This window comes from Psammomys obesus, unplaced genomic scaffold (genome assembly GCF_907164565.1).
Source record: "Psammomys obesus unplaced genomic scaffold, mPsaObe1.curated_primary_1811, whole genome shotgun sequence".
NCBI classification, from domain to species: domain Eukaryota; kingdom Metazoa; phylum Chordata; class Mammalia; order Rodentia; family Muridae; genus Psammomys; species Psammomys obesus.
The window spans coordinates 4,539,439-4,558,919 of NW_026595981.1; the positions used below are offsets into that span (position 1 = coordinate 4,539,439).

General features: G+C 50.0%; 1 protein-coding gene across 3 annotated transcripts; it reads left to right on the forward strand.

The window, feature by feature from the left end:
• The first annotated feature begins 1,883 nt into the window (after nt 1-1,883).
• Lyrm9 (LYR motif containing 9) lies at nt 1,884-18,815 on the forward strand. 3 transcript variants are annotated; one of them, XM_055620269.1, is made up of 5 exons: nt 2,098-2,127; nt 11,756-11,963; nt 12,339-12,479; nt 14,011-14,103; nt 15,280-18,815. In XM_055620269.1, exons 3-5 carry the CDS (start codon nt 12,354-12,356, stop codon nt 15,295-15,297), a joined length of 237 nt encoding a protein of 78 aa, XP_055476244.1. In that variant the 5' UTR covers nt 2,098-2,127; nt 11,756-11,963; nt 12,339-12,353; the 3' UTR covers nt 15,298-18,815. The 3 variants fall into 3 exon arrangements, with proteins under 3 accessions (XP_055476246.1, XP_055476244.1, XP_055476245.1); XM_055620271.1 differs by lacking the exon at nt 11,756-11,963 and having other exon boundaries at nt 1,884-2,127; XM_055620270.1 differs by lacking the exons at nt 2,098-2,127; nt 11,756-11,963 and adding an exon at nt 11,969-12,001.
• The last annotated feature ends 666 nt before the right edge of the window (nt 18,816-19,481 follow it).

The following is a 19,481-nucleotide window of genomic DNA, read 5'->3' on the forward strand; positions in this document are numbered from 1 at the left end:
TCCTGTACAGCCAACTTTAGAATGATGAATTTCTTAAGCAAAAGGTCTTTAAAATTCCATTTACCTGTAAATATCATGCAGCCTGACAGGAGAGTGCCCAGCTGTTGAAATTTCAATGTAGAAGAAATTGACATAGTAAGAATGGTTGGGTTTTCATTAGATTGTGGGCCTAGTGTCATTGTAGTGAATGTTTGGACCGGTAAGAATTTTTCAGTTTTACTAATGAAATAAAAAGAAATCTAAAGTTTCTGTCAGGTTAAAAAGAATCACTATTGGGGCTGGAGAGACAGCTTAGCAGTTAAGAGCACTGCTCTTCTAGAAGACCCAGGTTCAATTCCCGGCACCTACACATAGCATTCACAACTATCTGTAACTCCAAGATCTGACACCTTCACAGAGATATACATGCAGGCAAAATGCCAATGCACATAAGATAAAAACAAATAAATTACTAAAAAGAATCACTATTGAATTATTCTTAAATCCAAGTTCCCATTGTGACTTGTTCAAAGAAAAGGAGTTGTTGTCCACATCTCCCCTTCAGGTGACTTTCTTTTTCTTTTCTGTTCTTCTTTTGTGCTGCCTGGATGTCGACAGAGAATTTTCGAGAAAGATAAATGTTGCATCTCTATAAAGACAGAAGTAACACAAGAGGCACTAAGGTGGAGCCTTTTGGAGGTAAAGCTAACAGCTTGCTTCTTGAATATTTTATGATCTAGGTATTAGACAGAAGCTTCTGAAGCAGGAACACAGAGATCTAGGAACAAAGGATCGGGCATGAGAGAACAGACTGTGAAATTTCTTAAAAATATGAAGGGATCTTAACGTTGAATTCAAGAGTGGATTGGTGTCCCGTGGAAGATTGCTCCTAGTGAGGGCTCTAAAAACATAATGATTTATTGATTGGCTCTGTACTAATGATGTGGCCTGATTGTGCATGGGTAAATAAGAGGGTTGATTTATGAGGGTGCGATTGGATCTTGCAGATATATTTGGCCCAAGTCTACATATTGAAAATACATGAAGGTAATTATCTGGGTATTCCAAGGGAGGAATCCTCCCACACTGGTTTGGAGACAGTGTCGTGTGTTAGGGAACGAGGAGGAAGGGGGAGGGGTGCGGGGAGACACAGCAGGATGCTAGAGTTGACAGAAACAGGGAAAGGAAAAAGTTCTGTTAAGAAATAGCCCCTGCTTCCTAAGAGGAAGAAAAACAAATTTCTGAGGGCTGCTAGATAGTAATTTTCTCTTAAAAATGAAAAAAAAAAAAAAGGGAAATATTACACGAAATTGTCTTGTTAAAGACCACACAAGGAGTGTGTGTAAGGAAGTCGGGCTTTTCGTTACAGAGAGATTTAAAAAGCCCCAGTGAAGAGAGATGAAGGGAAGCAACGCTCTCCACCGGCACCCTCGCTGCCTTCCAGACAGAGGCCCAGAGAAGCTTGCAGCTTCATTGAACAAGGCGTTTGTCTCCCGATAAAGACTCATCTTTATTTCTTTCAGGATATAAAACTTGTATTTAAATCAATTCAGGGGAGCATTCTGACTTTAAACACGCGCGAGCGGGGAGAGCCCGTTTAATGAAACAGCATTATTTCATTTTCAAAGGGATGATCCTGGCAGGAGCCGCGAGTTTAAGACTCTGTATTCTTTCCCTCAATTATAATTATAGCCGAGTCTGAAAGGAAGCACGCCTATTACTGTCACATGTATTCTTCTGACAGGTGTTGTGGGACTGTGGTTTGACGAAGCGACTCAAAATGAAGACTCCCTTCCAAACATAATGCCTGTCACCGACAGGGGAGGTTTGGGACACGTCCTCCAAGTAGACGTTGCACAGATCTTGAGCACCCCTAATATTCCAGCACAGTCCGCTCTTGGAAAAACGAGGGAGAGCTTGCCTTCGGAGCTTGCAACCTCGGTAGAAACGCCAGGGAGAGAAGACTGTAGGTCCAGCCGACTGGGTGGGGTCGGATCGGGAAGCCCGCACGCGGTAGGACCCCGAGTCCCGCCGGCGGCCGGCAGAGGGCGCTCCGGGCCCCGGCGGGGGCGGGGCTGCGCGGGCTTCCGCCGCGCAGGCGCGCTCGTCGCCTGCGGGTTCTCGAGTTGGCGTCCGCCGGGAAGGCGGGTGAGCCGCGTTGCGAGGGCCCCTCGGGGCGGCGGGGGCGGGCTGGGGATTGCCGAGGCTCCCTGCAGGGCCGGGGATCTGCGGAAGCCCTGGGGGCGATCTGCGGGTGCTCCGGCTTCCACTGAGAGCCGGTGGCACCTGTCGCAGCCGTAGTCCCGGCGCCGCGGAGGAGCGTGGGAGGCCGGGATACGGGCCCTAGATTGCGGGGAGCCGGGGCTCTGCGCTCGGCCGGGGAAGCCTCGCTTCTGTGGTTTCCAAAGAGACGTGCCCCCTCTGCTCTCAGTCGATTTTTACCAGGAATAACTGGAACCATTTTGATCTCTGCAACATGTAGCCCTCTCTGACCTTGAACTTGTAATCCTCCTGCCTCGGCCTCCCACGTGTACTGGGATAACCGGCCAGCACTAAACTGCACACTTTTAGAAGGCGTGCAGCTGGGCATCTACCACCACTGCCAATTTTAGAACATTTTCTGGACCTTCAAAGAAAAACAGCTCCGTTAGCGGTAACACCCCTCTCCAGTCTGTTTCTGTTTTCTGTGCACTCAGGCAACCTGCTTTCCATAGATTTTGCCAGTTCCGAACATTTCACAGAAATGGAATCAATCATACGTTACGGAGCCCCCTGATAGCGGTTTCCTGCATCTTGCATGCCGCCTTCAAGGTTCGCACGTGGTAGCATCTGCAAACACTTTATTCTTTTTATTAGCGAATAATTTTCCAAGGTCTGCCTGGATCCGGTTTTCTCTCTCCATCCCTGTGATGGCTCTTGGGACTCATTTGAAGTCCTTACAATTACATACCTGTCTTCTGGGGATAAGGTAGTAGGGACCAAATATCTTGGGTGGCACATGGGAATTGGCTAGGAAGAAAGAGACTGATTAGGAGTCTAGGAGCTGGGAACAGCTCGGTGGTAAAAAGGTTGCCTGGCTTGGTCAAGCCCCAGGATTCATCTCCATCATCGCCCCCTCCCATAGGAATGGGCACAACTCTGGGACTGAAGGGTGTCAGTGGGAATGAAAGCCTGGCTGACCTTGGCTGTGCGGGAGAGGGACTAGGGGAGGCAGGATTGCTTTAAGAACATAAAATATACCAGATGGAGCCCTGGGGGTGGGCGGGGGCAGGGAGCAAGCCATTCCTATTTTCCAACTTCCTCCATCATGAAGATTAATTGCATATTTTAAAAAAATGGCTGGTGCAAGCTCAATTTAGCTTTTATCAGTGCTCAATCGGACATAATTTCGAGTTATTTTCTGCAGTTCCATCATTTTTTTAAATGTATGACTCTCTTCCCAGTTATTTTTAGGCACCCCGTATTAGGACACAGGTTATTGAAAAGGGCAGTGAGCTCACGTGAGCTTTCTTCTTAGCCCCTGTGCCAGCCATACCACTTGGCACCCAGGAAGTTCCCCTTGTGCCCTCCCACCCTTTCCCTTTTAATAGATCACATTCTTCTTTCAGTTTTGTGAGTTGGTTTTGTCTTGTGTTTCAGATGGGATCTTGGATAGCCCAGTCTGACCTGGAGCTTGCTGTGTAGCCCAGAGTAGACCTTAAACTCCCAAGCTTCCTGCTTCTGCCTCCTGAGTGCTGGGATTACAGGGATATGCCACCAGGCTCATTCAGTTCTGTAAATGTGTGTGTGTGTGGTGTCACACGTGGAGGTCAGAGGACAGCTTTGGGGACCTGGCTCTCTCCTGCCCCCCTGTGGATGCAGGTTTCGAGGCTTGTGTCTTCAGTCACCCTACCACTCTGTAAGTTTTTTTTCTTTTTTCCTTGTAGACTTCACATTAGTCTGAAATTTTCCCCCATCTCTGTGTGAGAGGCTGCTGTCATGCCCTTGTATTTCTGAAAGGCGTGGAGCAAGGGTTGTGGCTAAGCTGTGAATAACAGTCCACTTAAGTATGGGTATCAGTGGCTGAGCCTGCTCTTGCTAAGCTCAGGAGAGATCTTTATGGATGGAGGCCTTAGTCATGATCTGGTCAGCACTTTTGTTGTTGTTGTTTTAGTTTTGGGGACTTGTCCGTACTAGGCAGGTGCTCTTAAGACTGGTTTACCCCCAGCCTTAGTCAGGATTCTAGGTGTGCACATTTAGCAGATGTCAAGGAGGCAAGTAAGAGCGTGAGGTTCAGAATCAGATAGACTTACGGTTAGTTCCCTGCCTGACTGTGCACAGGTGTGTGGCACTGACAAATTATAGCTTCTTCAGCCTTGGTTTCCTTATCTATGACATGGAGCTGACAGTACCTCCTCTGATACTGCGTTTAATGAGGTGACATGTGAAACGCTGTCATGATTGCCAGGTCCTAATTAGCCTCTGCGAAGGGTGATCAAATATGACATCAGCTTTGCAGAAAGTTCTGGACTGGTAAGGTGCTGGTCCTTTTGGCAGTCCCTGAGCCTGCACGCTCAGCTGCTGGGAAGGATGTTGCATGGATGAGCTTTGCTGAGGACAGATCAGAGCAGCTGTCTTTGTCCTGGAATGTGATTGCCTCAGTGCTTTCATTGCATACAGATGAAACTTAAATAACAGGCACCCCAAAGTTTATGTGGCCAACTGGCACTCTGTATTAGACAGTACAAGCTGGGGAAGCAGACTTAATAACAGTCTATGGAGAAAGGTACTTTGAAGTGGGTGCCAGGGTCACGAGGATCTGAGCAGAGAATGTAGTCTGGGCTGCATTCCTTGAATTCTCAGGTCACGGGGAGTTGACAGGGTCACTGCTCATGGAATGGCTCTGAACACAATCAAACTGCTGTTTCTCACACTGGCGGTGTGCTTGAGAGCGGAGGGGAGGGAGAGCAGGGAGAATGAGAAGCACTGAGGGGCCAGCAGCTGGGGGAGATGGTCATGTCCTCCACCTCTGTGCTGGAGAGGGCATGACGGAGGGACCTTTTGTGTGATGGACTTGCTGGTCGATCAGGGCAGAGCTCAGGCCATGAGTGGAAACACTCTTAATGTTTCTTATCCTCTTCTTTGTCCATTTTGTCTGTGGACTGGTGTTTGTTGACCTGTTCGGAATAGTTGCAGAGCCTAGAATACCTCTCTCTTTTAAATTTTATGTGTATTGTTTTACCTGCATGGATGTTTGTATGAAGGTGTTGGATCCCCTAGAACAGGCGTTATAGACAGTTGTGAGCTGCTATGTAGGTGCTGGGAATTGAACACAGGTCCTCTGGAAGAGCAGCCAATGCACTTGTTTGTTACGATTAATATTTACTATTGATCTATCTTCTGGTAAAGCTGCTGTTAATCCCAAACAGCTGTATAACCAAATCACCACACAGAGACTGGGTTTATTTAGTTAACCTAGAACACAATGCTGGCCAATAGTTGTTCCCTTCTAAACCTCCAAGCCCTCATAGTTTCCAAACTTTTAGATTTTACCCATTATACTTGCTTTTTGTGAAATCTTAGGTCTGGTTCATTCTCCATGTCGTTCCAAGATCTGTACTCCAGCTCTGCTCTCCCAGCTCCCTCTTCTCTCCTCCTCAGCCTCCCACCACTTCCTGTCCTCTGGCTCCTCCCCTCTCCTGCCTACTCCTTCCTCTCTATTGCTCACCATTGTGGCTGGTTGTTTTATTTTGTATGTTTACACAAAGTTGAGACAGGTGATGCTTAGAATAAGCATCACAATGCAATATCTGGATTGAAAAGAGAGAGTGGGGGAGAAATCAGCATTTGAATGAACAAGGGTAAGGTGTATACATTCCAAAAGAATATTATGCCAACATTTGTACTGCATCATGTGAGGATAAGAGCAAACTACACAGCCACATCATTTGATTCCTGAAAATGGCAGAAGATTTGGACCATCTGGACAGTGTCCGCTGGGGCGCAGCTTCGGAAAGGTTTTGGTTGAAGGGTTGATAACACACCGTAACCACCCTTGGAGAATGGCTGGCCGGGCCGTCCTTGCACACAGGTGGATGACTCCCTTTAATCCAGGTGAGAGCCCGAGCCGGAAGTCAGGGCTAGAGTGAAATAGCTCACAGACTTTCTCCTGAGCGTGGCTTCTGGGTCGGTACTCTGTGTGAGCACCTCCTCCCGGAGGACCTGAGCTGAGGGTGGAAGAGTGAGGCCGGCTGTAGGAGGCCACAGGAGTGTGAAAGCAGAGGGAAGAGGACTGTCGACAAGTGGTTGTGGACTTTTACACGTTATGAGTCAGCTTGAATGGGATTCGGGGTGTCATTCGGGTGTCTCTGTGAGAGCGTGTTTACACTTAAATTAGTAGGCTGAGACAAGCAGACTGTCCTCATTAATATAAGTGGGCCTCATTCAATCTTTTTCAAAAAATCATACATAAACCCGGGGTGGTAGGGCACTCCTTTAAATCCCAGCACTTAGGAAGCAGCGGCAAGTGGATCTCTGGGACGTTCAGGCCAGCCTGGTGAGCCATCTCTCCAGCCTCATCCCATCCTCTGAAGGCCTGACTGCTGCAGGACACCGAAGTCATAACCTACCGTCTGCTTGGTAGGTTTTGAAAGAATTCAGGAAACAGAAATTGGTAAAGGAAAATGGATTTGTCTACCATTGAGCCTCTCTCTGACTACCTGCTCTCCTACCTCTGCCTCTGGTAATCTTACAGTTAGAGAGCTCCAGGAGATGTAGGCCAGAAGATGCGGAGAGATTTACTGCCACAAGGTTTAACCAGCCCTGGGGGCAGGCAGGGGTGGTACTTGGCCTTAGTTGCTGCTGCTATCTCTGGTCTGGAGGGTGGTAGAGGTTTCCAGGTTACACTGTTGGGCTGGAAGGAGCCCAACAGTCTGAGCCTTTTCCTACATAGGAAGGGTTCTCTCAAAGTCCTTTGAACTGGGACGGAGACTCTTTCTGGTTTCCTGGCAAGTTTCTGTGTAGATTCAGGGCACTGGCTTTGCAGATTTTGCACTTGCAGCTCCCAGAATTACAGGACACGTTCCTTGTAATCCGCCTGCTCCCCATACACATGCACACACTCAGACACAGTCTGTTGAGCGCACACACTCACCCCTCCCCATGCACACGCTCACCTTGTGTGGGTTCTGCTTCCCTGCAGACCCTAGTGCAGCTGTTCCACGTCAAGCCTTCTGTCGCCTGTCACAGTGTGGAGACCGTCCCTAGACAGAGCTGCCACAGACTGCCCCACGCAGGGCTCAGTTTGCCTGGCCGCAGCTCTCGGGGAGGGTGACACAGACACGACGCCCCGGGCCATGGAGAGGAGCCTGGCTTTGTTCTGGAGGCTGGCACCTGCCTCACTCAGTGCCACTTTCCCCGCTTCTGCCAGCTCCCCCTTTGCATCTGTACACGCTTGGGACACTCCTGTACCCATCCTTTATAAACAATGAAACCGAAACTGTTCTAACGTAATTCCTGTGAAACTGGGATTTTTTTTCTCTCATACTCATATAAGTAAATATAACAACGTTATGATGAAAAGATGTCCCTTCATAGTCCGCTTAAAATACATTCAAGCAGCTAGTCCGCATTTTGAGAAGTTGCTAGAGTAACAAGGTGTAGGCATTGACATCAGGGGGATTTAGAGGGCCGGGGGCCCTGAATTCTATGTTTCAGGTTCAGTCGGGCTGTTGGTGAACAGATAGGGAAGTGGATTGAAAGGCAGGTCTGCCGCTCCAGACCAGCAGTTGAGACAGGATGAATCTGGACTAGCAGCTGTAAATCTTGAGAGGCGCAGAGAGGTAGAATCTGATAGGATTTCAAAGCCAGTGGCTGGGGACAGAAGGAAAAGGAGTGCTTGGTTGAAGTGGCTTCTTGTGTGGTTGCCGGGAAGATGGAGCCGTCACAGCGCACAGAGCGGGGGTTGGAGTCTGAGGTCAAGTGCAAAGCGCAGAAGAAGAGAAGTGAACATTTCCCCCTGTAGTTTTGGTAACGGTGTTGGGAGGTTCATGGCCCCCTTAATAATAGTAAACCCACACTTTAAATTAAATTAAAACATTTTTAGTTCCGCTCCTCTCAGTGGACCCACACACGACTTCTCTACTGGTTATTACTGAGAATGACTAAGTAATATAATTGAGCTGAAAATAATCTTCCGCCCATACTTGCTGGGTTGGTTACTAAGTATTGCTTGGGTTTAAAGCAGTGAGGCAAAGTTGTGCGCTTTCCAAATGTTAAGTTTGAGCACTGCAGATGGCAGCCATCTGTTCCGGACTAGCATTTTACAATATTTGATTAGCACTTTATATAGTCCGGGGAAGCCTGCCAGGGGAGCTGCCTGTCGGGGGCGGGGGGACTGCAGGGTGTCCTCTGTGGTCGCCCTTCAGGGTCCTGCCCATCACAGCTATGGGGTTCCCCTCTGCGGGCTAGGCTAAAGCAGGGCCAGGCAGACTGCAGAGAGCAGGGACTTGAAGAGCCCTGTCTTGTTCAGACTTCCTTACAGCTGCCACCATTGAAGTGGGTCATCAAGGTTTCTGTTTTTGCTGTTTTGGTTCCTTCATTCGTTTGCTTGTTCATTCGTTCCTTCCTCCCTCCCTCCTTTCCTCTCCCTCTCCCTCCCTCTCCTTTTTCCTCTCCCTCTCTCTTTCTTTCAAGACATGTAGCCCAGGCTGTCCTTAAACTCACTGCATAGCCAAGGATGACCTTGCTGCCTCCACCTCCTTGTGCTAGGATATTAGGCCTGCACCATCATGCCTCCTGTTTGTAGTATTGGAGCTTGAGCCCAGAAGTTTCTGCATGCTAGGCGGGTAGGTCCTCAGCTGAGCCACACCCCAACCCCTGGAAGTAGAAGTAGGGAGTCAAGCTCTGTCAGAATTCTTTGGGTTGGAGGTGAGAGAACCACCATTCGGAACTGCTTTGGTAATCGGAGTGAACAGGCTGCTCTGCCGCCTGGGCTTCCTATGGGTGAAGCATTCTGGGGCTTAAATGAGGTCTTTGGACTTGGTTCTGGCAAGTTCCCACTCTGCTTTCTGCCTGGAGCCAAGAGGAGGCAAGATGGCATCCCTTGTAGACTGACTGAGTCTACTGGGGAGGGATTTTTCCAGTTCCAGATGCTCACCAGTGAGCCAGTCCCTGAGCGTGTGTGAATCTGGGGCTGTGGTTGGCCAGGCAGGCTGGGCCCCAGTGCACCCTGAGTTCTGCAAAGCTGGCATTTACTAGAAAGAATGGATGGTGGGGGTGGACAATTGCCGGTCAGCTCCAGTGTCAGAGTAAGAGCCGGAAGAACCTTGAGGAAACGGAGTGTGTTTGCTCCAAAAAGATATGCTGGAAATAGACCGCCGCACCTCCGACCCCAGCCTATCGTGGTTGTGCCAGGGTATCTGACGGTTCTAGAGTCAGATTCTCCTGGCAGGGCCCTCCCCAGCCCTTGCTGTTTCAAGGCTAACACCAGTCACTCTGTCCCTGCCTTTGAGCCCCTCATCTGGCACACAGGGAGCCTCTCCCCCACAGACAGGAAGCCCATGCTGAGGAGATAATGGACCCAGGGTTTCAGTTCATCCAGTGTGAAGCCTGCTGAAGGCCCAGCACAGTGCTAAGGCATAGGCCCAGCTCAGTTGTGAGAGCCTCCTGTGGGGCAGGGGTGAGGGGAAGTGAGAAGGGGGAGCCACTGACATGCAGGGCTGTAGAGAACTGAGTCCTTGATAGCTGGAGATTCTAGGGAAGATTCTTGGGGCTGATGTGGGTGATGCATCGGAACAGGGGGTCAGAACTCTCTCAGTGTGAAGTGTGAAAGAGACTGGAGTGACAGTGGGGTGCCAGGCAGGGTGCTATGACACAGCTCAGGCAAGAGAAGTAGGCACACAGGCAACATTAGGGCTGGATGCACTAAATGGAAGGGTAACATCTGTATTCTAGAACCTACCATTTAGAAACACCTGTACTCTCCTTAAAAAAAAAAAAAAAAAAAAAAGTTGGGCCAATGAGATGGCTCAGTCAGGTGAAGGTAGGTGTCTCCCTCTAAGCCTGAGGCCCATCTGGAAAGAGCACTGACTCCTGCAAGTTGTCCTCTAACTGTCACATGTGAGCCATGGTGCGTGCGCGCGTGTGCGCGCGCGTGCGCGCGCACACACACACACACACACAAAGAAAAAGTTCATCTTGAGTATGGGTTCTTCTGGGAGAAAACACATGATGGTGTGATTAAGAGTGCATACTATTCTTCCAGAGGATCTGAGTTCTGTGTTCAGACTCTTCCTCAGGAGGTTTACAATCACCTGTCACTCCAGTTCCAGGGAATCCAATGCTTCTGGCCTCTTTGGTCACCAGCACTCACGAGTGCATCCCCTTCCATAGACACATTCATATTATAATTAAAAAAAAAATAAATTGGGGCTGGAGGTTAATTGGGGCCGGGAATGTTTGCTCTTCTAGAGGTCATGAGTCCCAGCAACCACATGGTGGCTCACAACCATCTATACTGAGATCTGGTGCCCTCTTCTGGCGTGCAGGTATACATGCAGGCAGAATATTATATACATAATAAATCTTTTAAAAAATAAATTTTTAAAAATTACAATATAAACATGTTTTAAAATATCCTATGGTACTCTATGAATGTGTATAATTCTTATGACTTATATAATAGCTAAAAAAGAGATTCAAGTCTGGTGCACTCCTTTAATCTTAGCACTTAGAAGGAGATCTCTGAGTTTGAGGTCAGCCTGGTCTACAGAGTGAGTTTCAGGACAGCCAGGGCTACACAGAGAAAGCCTATCTTGAAAAACATAAATAATAAGTAGATGGGTAGATAAACAAATGGATTCCCTAAACACAAAGGGAAGCCTGGTAGACTGTTGCATTTACACAAACTCGGGATAGGCAGGCGGGCAGCAGCTGCTGGACGGTGGGAAGTGAGCTGGAGGGCGAGCACAGAGGTCGTCTTGGTGGATAAGCATTCTCTTGGTTGCGGTTTCTGAAGAGGTGGACAGGGTGGAAAGTTGCCAGATGGCTCTCTGCGAGCGCGTGCAGCATTTGTATGTTAATAGCACCCTTTTCTAATACTTAACAGATTGTAAATTACATTTTATTTTACAGGCAGGTGTGTTTGCCTCCCTGTGTGTGTGCGCGTGCGCGCGCGCGTGTGTGTGTGTGTGTGTGTGTGTGTGTGTGTGTGTGTGTGTGGTGTCTCTGGAGGCTAGAAGAGGCACTGGATCCTGGATAGAACTGGAGTAACAGACAGTTGTGAGCAGCCATGTGGGTGCTGGGAACTGAACCCGGTCCTCCACAAGAGTAGCAACTACTCTTAACTGCTGACCCGTCTCTCTGCCCCCTAAAGCAACCAAACAAACAAAACCTTGTTCTTGAGGCGGTGTCTCACTACAGTCTTGACCGGCCTGGAACTGACAGAAGGCTGCTTGCCTCTGCCTTCCAAGCTTTGGAATTGAAGTGCTACCACAACCCAGTTTATTTTTAAAAAGTAAAACAAAACTTGTGCCTGTTTTGTGTGCATGCACACGTGTGGCCACGAGTATGTGCCATCACACTTTTATGGGTGGAAGATGACAGCCTGTCAGGGCTTCTGTCAGGGCCACCTCCAGCCATCCACTCACTTCGCAGGCCCCTCCCCCCTTTTAAAATTGGATCCTGGAGTTAGACTGCCAACATTTAAATCTCAGATGGACCTTTTACCAGCTGTGTGAGCGGGGGCAAGTTACCTGACCTCTCTGTGCTTAGGTTTCATACATTTGCATCAAATTAGGAATGTCGTGCTCATTGTTATTAACGACTCAGCAAAATGAAGTCACGTACGTGGTTCTGGCTTCCCCGTGGCTGCTCCACGAGAGGTGCTTCTTCATGGGAGCCATGCTGTCCGTTCCGATCTGCTGAGTGTCTCATTGACGTGTGTCTACCTGGCTCGGGCCCAAGACTGTGATTTTGATAAGCTCCTTGGTCTTTCCATCTTGCCGGTGCGTGTGGCTTTGGAAACAATGCTTTCACTAGCCAGGTTTGGACTTTTGGGCTTCTTGCCCTTCTGCCTGATGCCCTCACTAGGATGTGCTTGGCAGCCTTGATTGCCACCTGGGGTTTTCTGCTCATTTCCCCTCTTCACCTCCTGCCTGATGCCATGCTTTAGAAAGGCTCTGGTCGAGGTGGCGCATCTCTCTCTATACTTGCATTGGGTCTTCTTGGGCCTGCTCTGTGCCCAGGGTGTAGGCTTCCGGGGCTGTGCCACAAGGGGGCCTCGCTTCTGTGCAGTTGGCTCACAGAGGGCTGGGACTGGAGGCCAGGGCCGCCGTGGGGCTGGCCTGATGGCTAAGAAAGTGATGTTCCGTGTTTTTCAGGACTGGGGTTCACAGATGGCCCCGCTTCTGGGGGCAGAGCTGGTCCAGACATCACTGCAGCTGTACCGTTACTTGCTTCGTTGTTGCCGGCAGCTGCCAACCAAGGGCATCCAGGAATACTACAAGCATGCTGTCAGGCAGGTGGGAGCAGTCTGGGGGAGGTGTCTGCTGGGGACTGGGGGCACAGGTCCCGGGGAGTGGCCGAGAAGTTTCATAAGAAGCACTGCAGAAGTGGGCAGCTGGTCTGCGGCACAGAGGTTGCCTCAGCTGGCATCTCACGCTGGGTTGGGGCCTGAATGAGACAGCTCCAGGGATCTTAAAATAGACTGGGTAGAGGCGGGAGAGGTAACTCGGTTGATAAAGTGTTGGCCATGTGAGCATGAGGGCCAGAGTTCAGCACCCAGCAAAGGCCGGAGGGGAGGCCTGCGCTTACAATCCCAGCACTGGGGAGGCAGAGACAGGATGGCAAGTCCTAGGTCCCAGTGAGAGAACCTGTCTTTAAAAACAATGAATAAATAAAATCAGAACAAAGTTTTATGGACCACCGCCGGCTGTGGAGCTGGTAATGGTTGTAGCGATGCTAGTTTTCCTGAGTTTGATTGCTGTGTTCAATCAGAGCGTCTCTTTGTTAGGAAACACACAGTGAAGGTTTAGGGGACAGGGCACTGTGCCTGTAACTTAGATGATTCGGTACAGAGGAAGATAAAGCCAGAGAGAGGCAAGCCTCAACAATGGGGAGGTCGGGAGCTTGTGCACTTTACCTCTATGAGAAATCACTTCCGGGGCTGGGGAGCTGCTCAGAAGTTAAGAACGCTGGCAGCTCTTCCAGAGGACCCAGGTTCTATTCTCAGCCACCTGTGCACCGCGTGCACATGGCTCACAGACATGCACACAGGTGAAACACCTATACCACAAACAAAATGTCATAATCAGTTCCAAATAAAGAGCTTCAAACTAAACTTCGTATAGATCCGGAAAAGAAAAACATCTTGTGGTGGTGGAGCACATCTTTAATCCCAGCACTCAAGAGGCAGAGGCAGATGGATCTCTCAGAGTTCAAGGCCATCCTGGTCTACATAGTGAGTCCCAGGCTAGCCAGGGCTACATAGTGAGACACTGTCTCAGAAGCAAAAGAGAAACAGTGGTAGCAATAGGAGGTTGTGGGAAAACAGAAGGGAGTAATTAGCTTTGGGGGAATCAGGGAAGACTTCCCGGATGTGGCACAAAGTGGGCTCCTGGGACGAGATTGTGGGGCTGGGAGCACAGGTAAGGGGGGGCACACACACGAACCCAGGACCCTCTGCCTTCCCTCCCTTTCCCAACATGGCACCTGGCGTGGGGTTGGGGGAGGGGAGGCTAATCCCATCCCGGAACACTTGGATCGACAAAGATTCCTAGGCTGAGCAATCAAACCCAGAGATTGGTGGCTCCCCCTGGCCAGATAACCTGTGGGCCCAGTGACTCTCCCTGCTGGCGGCCCAGCCAGTTATTCTGTTAAATAGACTAGGACCGTGTAAGAGCCGCAGGGTCTGGCTTTCCTAGCCTCATCTCCAAATGGGCAGGGACCAGAGCATCTCAGCGGGGCGAAGAGGTGACTCCCACAGCCTCTTGGGACTGTGCTCTGAAGCTCTGAACTTCACTTGGCCGTGTTCTTTTATGCTGAAACTTACAGAGTTTCCGGGTTCACTCAGATGAAGACAACCCTGAGAGAATCCAGCAGATTATTAAAAGAGCCATTGAAGATGCCGACTGGATCATGAACAAGGTCAGTGCTTGCTTGGCTCTGGCGTCTGCCTGTGCGCTGGAGCAGGGCTGCTGTAATCACCTCGGCCGCTAGGGGACGCCGGTGCATCACAGTTGAAAACAGAGCCGGCCCATCATCCTTAATTCTGAAAGGCCATGTCCCCGCACTACCTGCAGTGCTGGCTGAGTTGACACAGGCACAGGGAGGGACAGCTCTACTGTCTGTCACAGCACGGCCTTATTTGGCTTGGAGGGAGGCTGTCTTGGGGGTGGTATCTTAGTTTGTTCTCCGTCACTGTGCTAAAACACTGACAGAAACCACCTGGGGGCAGGAAAAGGGTTATTTGGCCTACAGGCTACAATCCATCTGCAAGGGAAGCCAAAGCAGGAACTGAAGCAGAGACCACAGAGGAAAGCCTCTAACTGGCCTGCTTCCTGAGGTCTGCTCAGCTTTCTTACACAGCCCAGGACCACCTGCCCAGTGGTGGTACAGAAGGCTGGACCCTCCCCTATCAACCATTTGTTAAGAAGATGTCTTACAGACAGATACAGGCCAGCCTGATGGAAGCAATTCCTAACTTGAGGTTGCCTCTTCCCGGGTGGTCAGAGTTTGTGTGAAGCAAAAACTTGGTCAATCTAGGACCAACACCTAGACCCTAGGTGGGGGAAGGCCGTGAGGATGTGCAGATCTGGGTTGTTCCCCCAGATCCTCATTCTCCCAGCTCAGATGCTCCAGATGTGGGGTTTAAAATCCACTTTGTAAAACTCAGGTTTTGACAGGGCGTAGAGCTCAGTGGTAGATTGCTTGCCTAGCACAAAAGCCCCTGGGCCTTATCCCTGACAGGAAAAACAAAACCAAAAGAAAAACCTCAGCCACTGGCTAGGACCACCTGGCTTCTGAGGGTCTCCTTTGCCTGGGACTTCTCCCCCACAAACCAGACTGAGCATAAGGACAAGGCCTGGTGGACACCATGGTCAGTCCCAACACCTGCGGTCTCCCTGCCGTCCTCTTCTGAGCCCCTTAGCTTTCCTACTGAAGAAGGGACTAGGCACCAACTAGAGATGTGGCAATGAGCAGCCTTCCCAAGGAGTCTCACCACTTCCCAGAACCCCCTGCGAGGGTGGGGAAACCCGAGTGACATGACAGAGTCCTGCTTTGCTGGCTCCCTCACCTGCTTCTAATCTCTCTGTCTCACAGTATAAGAATCAAAACTGAGAACCTAGAGTTCAGTGGGCGGCCATCCTGGAGACGCGTGGAGCTGAGAAGCCTCTGCTGTTGGAACGAAGCAGCGGCATCCGTTCTGGAATATTCTTTGACCTTGTTGGCTGAAAGCAAGAAACCATAGCTGCCATTTGGTCAGGTGGCTCTTAGTGCAGCCATGTCTCCAGCATCTTTCATGTCTCCTCTTCCAGCCAGAAATGAGATGCAGTTTGGGGAGAACTTGGTGTTCTTTTGCCTCTTCTCTGTGTTTCTCATTTTTGCCTATCTGTTCTTTTACTTTGCTCTGAAGGCAATTAATTTATTCTGGAGGTCTGTTTACCATTCTCCGAGCCCCAGAAGAGATGCCCCCGCAGATGACCACCTGTACAGAAAAAAGAGAATGGGTCTAAGAGCCAGGCAGCTGTGGATCTGAATCCCAGCCAGCGCACACAGCTTCTGTCAGGTGCCACCTGGGTGAGGTGACGGTGGTGTCCCTCACACTTGCTTCATGCGCAGGGGCCTTGCAAGGAAGCTGCTGCTCCGCCCTCTGTTCATTTGTCTTGTGCTGACTTAGAGCCCCGCCAGCCCTGCCATCTGTACTGTGCTGTGTCCAGCAATCTGCTGAGCTGCTGCTCCTCCAGACATTCCCTCCCAGCAGGCTCCAAGCAGAAGCCCTGGCCCTTGAGGGCTATCACATGAGGCCAGGGCTCATAGCCAGGGTATACACCAGCAGGTCCGGGCTTCTGTGCTCCATGGCGTGTCCTCACTGGCTCTCCCAGGCTTTGACCCTTGGGATGAGGGGGAAGGAGAGCAGGTCTAGGGAGAAGCTGCCCGAGTGGGTGAATCAGCCAGCAGATACAGAGAAGCTGCACTGGGAGTTGACTGTTCCCTGGACACTCAGCCAGCAGGATGGGCTAGTGCCTGTGGGTGTCCTTGCGGTCATGTGAGTTGAAGTGACCTCTGTGTATGCAGAGGTGCTTGACAATATGGAAGCATGCGTGTCTGTGAACACTCGCATTTTTCTTCCTCCTCTATTGTTTACTTATTACAGATAGGATCTCATTATGTAGCCCTGGCCGGCCTGAATTTCTGAACTTTCAACAATCTTCTTCCTGCCTCTGCCTCCCAAGCACTTAGGTTACAGGTGTACCATGGCGCCCAGCTTATTACTGTTCTTAAGTTTTACATTCATTCGTGTGTGTGTGTGTGTGTGTGTGTGTGTGTGTGTGTGTGTGAGAGAGAGAGAGAGAGAGAGAGAGAGAGAGAGCAAGCATGCATACCGTGATAAATGTAGAAGTCAGAGGACAATTTGCAGGAGTCAGTTTACTTCTTCCTTTATGTGGGTCCCAGAAGTTGACTTCGGGTCATCAGGCTTGGTGGCAAATGCCTTTATCTGCTGAATCATCTTGATGGCTCTTACTATTTCTTCTTTAAAAAGAAGATATGTGTATGTGTGTCTGTGTAAGTTTATGTGTGCCAAGGTGTGCAGGTGCCCTCAGACGCCAGAGGACATTGAGTTCCCTGGAACTGAAGTCACAGGCAGCTGTGAGCTGTGTAATGTGGGTGCTGGGAACCAAACCTGGATCTTCTGCAAGAGTGGTCATCTCAGTGCTGAGCCATCTCTCCAGCTCCCTGTTAGTCCTTCTTGACTGCTGTTCTCCGATTGGGGATTGCACCCTTGCTTTTGTCAAACACGCTGTCAAACATTGCTAGGGAATTGGGTGAGTCAGGCACCCGCTTGCCAGCAACTCAGAGATGACCACAGTGGCCAAGGCCAGGTTTGCCCTTCCGGATGAGGGCAAGGCAGAGGGGCAGAACAATGTCACCTCCATCCCCACTGCTATTGGCCAACCCATCTGAACCTAGAGATCAGTCATCATCTTTTGGTGATCATGGGAGTAGAATGGCCATGTGCGACACCATGCCTGGACTTAGGCAGAGCTTTTCATTGTAAGGAATGGGGCTGAGGAAAAGGAAATAGCACTGACGTGGGGTCTTGGGGCTGCCACTCCCAGGAAGGGCATGAGGGGTATTGGGTCCCTTAGTTATGAGGACAGTTTCAGCGGACCTTCCCGTGTAAGATACAGGTCGATGGCCAGGTTCTCCCTGAGACACAGGACGTAGGACATCATCCTGTGTGTAGTAGAGTGGCCCTTATCAGACAGGCTTATTTATTGATAGTGAGGGAGAAAAACTGAGTCCCCATGAACGTGTCTCTATTATCCGTCCCCAAGATGTCTTCTCCAGTCTTGTGTGTGTGTGCACACAGGTTTACATGCAGGCACGTGCATACATGCGCAGGAGGACAGAGGCAGCTGTTGAGAGTCTGCCTCTGTCACTCATCACTTCATATTTTGAGACAGGATCTCTCACTGAACCCCAAGCTCAATGATTGGCTAGACTAGTTGGCTAGCAAATTCCGGGGATCCAGCTCATGCCCCCCTTCTGCCACACACAGACACCACCCAGGTTTCAGGTTTGTGCCAGGGAGCCCAGCTTTTATGTGGGCCCTGGAGGTCTGAGCTCAGGTCTTAATGATTGCACTGAGCCATCTCCCCCAGCCCTTCCTCCTCATTCTTAAGCAAGTGGTGGCGGGTGAAGGCCTGGCCTCTGGGCCAACTTCAGAGCTGCTTTGCAATTGCTGGCCCCACCTGACAGGAGAAGAGCAGTGGCATAGACTCTGTCTGTGGCGGTAGACATCAGTTTGACTTGGAAATGACGGTGTACAGAAGACTCCCTCCAGAAGCCCACTACATAAGCCTAAGGCTAAAGTCAGTGATGGCTGCCGAAGTTCTAGCAGCCAGGCACATGGGAAGCAGCATTTGGTGCAAGCCTTTCTAGATGCCTTTTCTCAGACTGTGTCCCTTCTGCTTCTTTAATAGGAACTTCTAATCCTGGCTATTGCCTAAGTGTGACAGGTGGAACTCAGGAGCGCACACACCCCTCTTTGTTCTGCTAATAAGAAATAAACAATGCTTTCAGTTTTTGCTCCCACATTGGCCAAGGCATTTAGTGAGAGTTGGGGGAAGCCAGCTAGTGTATCTCCTGTGTGTTTTGAGGGTTTTGGTTAAGGATTTTAATGTGAGCTCCCAGTAAACAAAACCACCCTACCAAGCAAGAGATGGAATTGGTTCCTGCAAGAATTAGCTTCTAGAGGCTGGCAAGACGGTTCAGCAGGCAAAGGTACTGCTGTGCAGACCTGACACCCCGAGCTTGGTTCCCTGCTTCTTTGTCCTCTGGCCTCCACATGCGACATTCACACCGTGCACACACACAGTAATAATTAAAAACAACCATAATTGAAAGCATACATTAGGGGGCTGGAGCCATGGCTTGTAGCTGAGAGCACCTGCTACTCTGGCATTGACCAGAGTTAGAGCAACATGGGGTGGCTCACAATTGCCTGTGACTCTAGCTCCTGGGGGAATCTTGTATCTCTGACCCCTGCAGGCACCCCGCCCATGTGCACATCCCCACATAGATACACACAGCGTTCAAAAGTTCTCAAAAATAAAGGAGTTACTTAAATAGCATGCTTATACTAGTATGTACAGTGCCCCGAGTTTTATTGTAAGTGACCAGCCCGGGTCCAGTGTGTCCTCCAAAGCGATCTCGTGCAACATGTTGGCTAGCAATGTACCCAAGACTTGGACAGTCTGGAGGAACTCGGCAAGAGATGCGGCCCCTGGAAGGGTAGTCAAGTGGGGCCCGGACAAGATGCCGGGTGCTGAGTAACCAGGGCTACAAAAGATGAAGCCGGTGTTTGTCTAAGCACTTCCTGAGATTCTGGCACACACGGCCGAGGAGTGCTGGCTGTTTTGTCTAAGTCAGGAGGATCCGGGGCTAGGTCACAGTCATGTGGCTGCCAGGGCTTTGCTTATCAGCTTTGCATTAAAAAAAAAAGAAGATTGTTCCAAATTTTAAAGATTTTTTCAGAACATTTATTTATTTTTATCGAGTGTTTGTGTTTATGTGCCGAAGCACTCACCTTTGGTGGCAAGTGCTTTTACCTACTCAGCCGTCTCATTGGCCCGAGCTTTGTAATCTTCCATATTGTCACCGTGACTGGCTTTGGAACCATCCCATTGATGTCCCTTGAAGTGAGTGATTTATTGCCACCTATTTATGGGTTTATACTACCCAAGTGTGTAGTAAGATTAGATCTTAATGCTTTATATGGGGGAAATTGTAGCCATCAG

What these genes read in the sequence shown, in the direction of transcription:
- Lyrm9 (XM_055620271.1), top strand. Translation starts at nt 12,354, where the DNA reads ATGGCCCCGCTTCTGGGGGCAGAGCTGGTCCAGACATCACTGCAGCTG. An exon ending in ACAAGCATGCTGTCAGGCAG is followed by an intron (nt 12,480 to 14,010) that starts GTGGGAGCAGTC and finishes TGAAACTTACAG; the next exon opens with AGTTTCCGGGTTCACTCAGA.